Source organism: Parasteatoda tepidariorum, chromosome 9 (genome assembly GCF_043381705.1).
Source record: "Parasteatoda tepidariorum isolate YZ-2023 chromosome 9, CAS_Ptep_4.0, whole genome shotgun sequence".
NCBI classification, from domain to species: Eukaryota; Metazoa; Arthropoda; class Arachnida; order Araneae; family Theridiidae; genus Parasteatoda; species Parasteatoda tepidariorum.
Genome location: NC_092212.1, coordinates 72,245,946 through 72,252,567, shown reverse-complemented (window position 1 = coordinate 72,252,567; position 6,622 = coordinate 72,245,946). Strand labels below are relative to the sequence as shown.

The window sequence follows — 6,622 nt, the reverse complement described above, 5'->3', positions numbered from 1 at the left end:
GAAACATGCAGTTTAGATTTTAGTAATTAATCACGAAATAACTGTGAAAATAACAAAATAGCGATCAAATTTTGAGATTCATTTAAGTCATAATTTCTTGTTAGTGATTACTACCTATTTTTTAAGGATGGTAAAGCTAAACTTACTATGAATTGAAAAAATTGCTTAATGATAACTATGTTCAAAATTTTAAAAGCTTTATTTATTGGCTATTTTACACTAAATTAGTTTCTATTTACAATGTTTACATAAAAAAAAGCTTACACAATATTTTAAAATTGTTTCTAAAATCAATTATCAAACAGAAAATAAATACTACAATATATTTTCGAAATACTGTTATACTTTAATCCTTTACATTTTAACACTATTTGACAGTTGACAAATATATACGATAAGAAATACTGCTGTGTTAACACAGTTGTGTTACTGTGTTGCTTAAGCAATTCATTATTTCACACAGATTTTTTTTCCTATAAGTAGTTTATACTACTTATAAATCACTTATGAGGAAAAAAAATGGAATTCAGAAGGATACCTTTTGCACGGACAGATAGATTAAATGAATTTATACAGAGTTAAGAGTTTTATATTAGACCAGGGGTCTCCAAACTACGGCCCGAGGGCCACATCCGGCCCGCGGAAAGATTTTGTCCGGCCCGCGGAGAGCTAGCATACTTGAAAACTCCTTTTAGAGAACATATTTTTTATAGCAAATTAAATTTAGTTTACTGAAGTGTTCTAATTTTATGTTGAATAATTATTAATATGACATCTACATTGATATGGTCATGGGCTAACTACTCATAACATTGTTGTAGGCTTATTGTTATTGTTTTTGTGATAAGTTGGATAAAGAAACACAGAATTGTAATGAGTAAAGACATGTATAATATGCAGAAAATTTAACTTCAGTATATAATAACTAACAAATTATTGAAATGAATCCAACTAACATTTTATACATTTTAAATAAAAACATAACTTATAACAAGCATAATGACATATGAAATACTAATGAGATTTATGTAATTGAGATTTTCCACTGACAATAGTTTGTAGTTGTGGACTAATTTTACTTGTACCAATTATTAAAAGAGATTTAAGATGCTCATCAGTTAATTTAGATCTGTAAACATTTTTTGTGTACTTCATTTTGGAGAAGGTCTTCTCACACAAATAAGTAGTACCAAAAACAGAAAACAGCCCACGAGCAAATTTATGCAAATTATCAAATTGTGTCAGTGGAAGACTCTTATAAAATTCCAACAAAGATGAGTTTTGATATTTGTTCTTAATTATATCACTGCACTGTAGATCAATCATTTCCATTTGAAGTTCCGGGGCTAGGGTTTCAATGTCAGTATCAAAAGGATTCTGAAACATCTTAATTTGATTCGCAATGGCATCAAAGTCCGAGAAACGAGTATCAAAATTTATTTTCAAAGCACTCAAAGTTTCGATTGCAAAATCGATAGGACACTCAGTCTCAGTGGTGTGGATGAATATTTCACATGTTTTAAAATGTAAAAAACATTTTCTTCGTAGTTGTGATTGAAACAGTATCAATTTCTTCCGGAATGATTAGATATTAGTGTATAAATCAGGAAGATGCTGGTTTTCTCCTTGCAATCTCAAATTCAGTTCGTTCACATGTTTTGTCAAATCAACATAAAATGCTAACTTCCACAGCCATGCGTTGTTTTGTAATTCAGTAAGAGGGCGATGCTTTACATTAAAAAAAAAATTCCATCACTGCTCGAAGTTCAAAAAAGTGCTGAAATACTTTTCCACAACTAAGCCAACGTACGGCAGTATGATAAGGTAAGTCATTTTCTCCAATCTCTGCAATAAATTGTCGGTGATTCAGCCCAAAAGATCTGATAAAATTAACAGTTGATATGACTGGTTTCAGAACTTCAGACATATCCAAACATTTTCCGCACAAAGACTGTTGATGAATGATACAATGTAAGACTAATGGTTTTGAACCACCGTCATTTTCTACAGCCTTTGACACAAGAGCGACCACTCCTTTATCTTTCCCACTCATGTTTTTGCCTCCATCAGTTGTAATACATTTCAAGTTTTTCCATCGAAGGTTCTTTTGATTAATGGCCATTTCAACTCCTTTAAAAATATCTGTACCAGTAGTTGTGCCATGAATACTATACATATCAAGAAGTTCTTCATGCACTTCATAGCTTTTATCTACTCCTCGAATATAAATCAACACCTGAGCAGTATCTGACACATCCGTTGACTCATCCAAGGCCAAAGAAAACCACTCAACATGTCCATTTTTGTCGAACAGTTGAGAGGATATATTTTCAGCGATGTTTTCTACCCTTCGAGCCACAGTGTTTGCTGACATACTGACAGTTTTTAATAAATTTACCTTTTCAGGGCACATTTCTTCGGCTACTGCAATTATGCATTCTTTGATCATTTCTCCATCGGTGAATGGTTTTCCACGTTTTGCAATTTCAAGAGCCACACGAAAGCTGGCACGAGTTGCAGCCTCTTGTTCAGTTTTGAGTTTTGTAAATGAAGATTGCTGCGATTTCAATCCGCGCTTCATAGCTTCGAATTTTTCTGTCCGCAAACTTCCTGTATATTTTGAGTAATTTTGAAAATGTTTTGTTTCATAATGACGTTTAATGTTATATTCTTTGAGAACGGCTATGCTTTCATTGCAAATCAAACATAGCGCCTTGTTACTGGACTCAATTACGAAATACTGAATGTTCCACTGATCTTTGAATTTTCTGCATTCACTATCAATTTTTCGCTTCTTTTCCATACTACTAAATCACACACAAAAGCAACAATTCAAATCAAAATACTGTTACAAAGATGTCTTAAACTTAAACACGCACAAACACGTTTTAAGGAGGTACGCACTATTTTATTTCACAACAGTGTCATAGGAACTGACTTGTGGTTGCGCCACTAGCCTTCTTATATATTCCAATTACTGCCATCTAGAAGTGAGTGGAAGACACCAGAACTTTCTCGAACCAACGAGATTATTCTGTACGTGCTATTAGCGCCATCTGTTAGCGATAGAAGGTACTACCTATTTCCGCTTGTGTCCACCAGATGTCGTGTCACGTTACTCCTCATGGCTCGTACTCTACGACTAATCTAGAAATTACAGATAATGACAGGAAAATTAATAATATGCAGTGTTGCCGTTTTGCGGACTTTAGTCCGATTTGCAGCCTTTTTTAAACGTTGCGTACTTTTTCGGACTTTTTTTTTCATCAGTGGACTATTTCACTTTTTACCACCGGCAACAATGATAATATGGTTTTGGCCCTCGGAACTTACTGGAGTAATCAGTATGGCCCTAAGGCTGGAAAGTTTGGAGACCCCTGTATTAGACTATAAGCGTTAGAATTTTTATATTTGTGTTGTATTAAGTGACATGTAAATAGCATGTTTTATGCGTCAATTAATGTTTAATTTGTTAATTTACGTTTTATAATCTTTATAAGTTATTTTTTTATTCAATCCACCACACATTGATCGCCTCATAAGTTACATTTAAATTAAGTGGATATTTTTTTCTTGTTAAATACCACATTAGTTAAAAAAAAAATGCACAACTTTATTATGAATTAGATTGAATATAATGCTTAATAGCATAAGAACCATATGAGGCAACACTGTGCAAAACTAAAACATTATAAACTGAAACCAATAAAACTAAATGGCGGTGATCACACAAAAGTGGAAAGAAAATAAATAAATATTTGATGATCATTATCCAAACATAAGATTATTGAAATATTAATTATTTATGAAGGATATGTTTGCCTTTGATAAGTATAACTAGGTGATAATGATAAGTATAACTGATTTTATGACTAGGATAGGATTTTTGTTCACCATTTTATTCAAAATGGTATCTAAAATTGGGCATGAAAGGTTAAATACTATGCCTAAAATAGAACCATACAGAAATTATTATTATTATTTTTGCATTTTTTGACAGTCAATTACTAAGCTAAAAGTAGAAGAATTTAAGAATTTAATACAAATTTAAAAAACATGTATATAAACTTTTGAAATAAAAAAAAATTTGAAGATAGTAAAAATATTAAAACTTAGACTTTACTTTTGTTTTTGTAGAGAATTTGATTATCATAAATGTTACTTTGAAATAAAAAAAATCGGGCAAATTGAATTTTTTCAGAATTGATGGCATACAACTAAAAAATTTTTTTTTGTTAAATAAGACTGAATTTTACTTTAATGAAATTTGTTTTTAACATAAATTATAACTTTATAAGTATGAAAAACAATATAATCGACAAGTTAGAAAGCAAGATAACTCCATAGGAAATTTACCTTTGATCAGGGGTGCAGAAAATTCTCAGACTATATTTCCCTGGACAGAATATTTTTATTTTGAAATTTCACCTAAAACTACGTCGCTTTTATTCTTTCTTAGCTACAATAACTTCTTCAAAACATTTTTAAAAAGTAAAATTTGTATATTTTTAAAAATTTTTGATGATATTTTTAACAAAGAAAGAATTTATTTGACGAATTTATCATTATTTGATTGAATTTATTTGGAAGAATTTATCATTAAAAATAATAGAAGCAAAAATATATTGAAATAATAATAATTTATAAAACTAAATTTAAGGCCCCATTTTTAAGTTCATGAAATTCTAGCTAATAAATAATCAAATTGACATATAGTTTGTGTATAGAAAAAACTCCCCTCGCCACAAAGTCTAAGGCAGTTTGCTGCTATGGAAACAAGAAACAGCACATTTCAAAGAGGGGATCTTGTCCTTCCTATTATTCCCTTTCTCTCGCCAAATCCTGTTTTAAATATTAACCTAACGCCCCTACTTGAAATAGTCAAACCTCGAAACTAAAGTCACCAACACGAATGGCAAGGGCAGATAACATCCACTAGATGACAGCACAATACACAAAAATATTTTACTTCTACATGAAAATTGATGCTTTACACCTAAAATACTCTTAATATTTTGAAAAATGTGGCTTATCATTATATTATTCAAATCCCTTCACTGGCAATATTTTTTAAGCAACCACAGCACAACATTACAGAAGGAGACCAACTTAAATCTCACTTTTTGTATATGTCTCCAGAATATACCATTTCGTGGAAATTTGGTATCTATCTGAAAACAATGCTAATTAACAGTTTGATTTAAAAATGACTCTTTTGGAAATGTCATTACAGAAGATGGTGGGTTTAAGTAAACACATAATTAAACTACACACATATATAAATGCAATTTTTTTTCTTATTCAGAAAGATAATATTTTAATTAACTTGGGTATATTTTATTTTATTTAATGATTTAAATTTTATTTATAGTTCAAGTTTTTTTTTATTTAAGCCATATAAACACATTATGCACAAAATAGTTCTATCTTTAAACTAAATTGCAAACAACATTATATTAAACATAAAATCTGCCCTAGTTCTATAAAATTAATCTCCATTAAGTTCTATGCTCATGTTATAGAATTTATAAGCACTTTACCAACTGATAGCTTATTAATAGTCTTTCCGGCACTCGTTTATAAATAATTATGAATTTAGCATTATTATTTTTAAAATAGAAGATTTTATTAAATTTTATGATAACATAATTGAGAACCGGGAATTTTTATATAAGCATACAGAAAACACAGATACAACTATGCAAAAGCCTGAACTGAAACATAGCTGTCAACAGGTAACAGACGTACGCATGCTGATGAACTGCTAGCATTAACACTTATTACCAGAAAAGACAGATATTTTGACTGTCAGAGACATTGAGTTTAATTAAATAAGAAAATAAATATCACTTTGTTTCTTTATTCTCCATAATACATCAGTTTTTGAATACTTTGAAACGACAATTGATATAAGCATCCTTACAAACTCAAGGAGTTATACACACCTGGTAAACTAAATTAAGTTGCGTTTTGTGAATTTATATTTTTTATCAGCAGTTTGTAAGAGAAATAAGAATTCCAAAAAAAAAAAATTATTATGAAAAATAATATATTTATTTGCTTTAAGAGAACAGAATAGTACTTAAAATGGAAATTAAAAATGATAAAGAATTTTAGTAGAGTTCTCTCAGTATTGATATCTAGCTGTCATGGGATGAAATTTTGAAAAAAACTTTATGACACAATTTTTCAATTATTTAGTTTTTATTTTCATTATAATTAATGCAGATCCATATTGTAACTGAAAAAAAAGGAGCAAATATATATTTTTACCCTTATTATTTTTTTAAATCTATTTATAATTTTTTTTTACTCTTTTTATACAGAGTATCAGGATACATATATCTGAAAACAGGGTTCATATATATGATTCATATTCCTAAAAACGACTATCAAGAAGAACATTTGATAGTTTAGAATAAAAAAACATTATGAGATGAATGAGGAATGGGTTGAAATAGTCACCATGGGAAAAGCTAGCTCAAAATACAGCTTGGAAAATTTTCATTGAATAATAAAATATGTAAATGCATTTACAGCTATGGAAAGGCACCTTTTCATCAAAAATTATTCGACACATGTCAATTGCGCTTGCAAAAGTATCATCCCTAATAAAGGAAAC

At 29.7% G+C, this 6,622-nt stretch overlaps 1 protein-coding gene across 1 annotated transcript; it reads right to left on the bottom strand.

Annotated features, from left to right (window-relative positions):
- Positions 1-1,735: 1,735 nt before the first annotated feature.
- LOC122270849 (general transcription factor II-I repeat domain-containing protein 2-like) lies at positions 1,736-2,803 on the bottom strand. Its single transcript, XM_043049913.1, has one exon. The coding sequence runs from the start codon at positions 2,801-2,803 to the stop codon at positions 1,736-1,738; it is 1,068 nt and encodes a 355-aa protein (XP_042905847.1).
- Between the last annotated feature and the right edge of the window lie 3,819 nt (positions 2,804-6,622).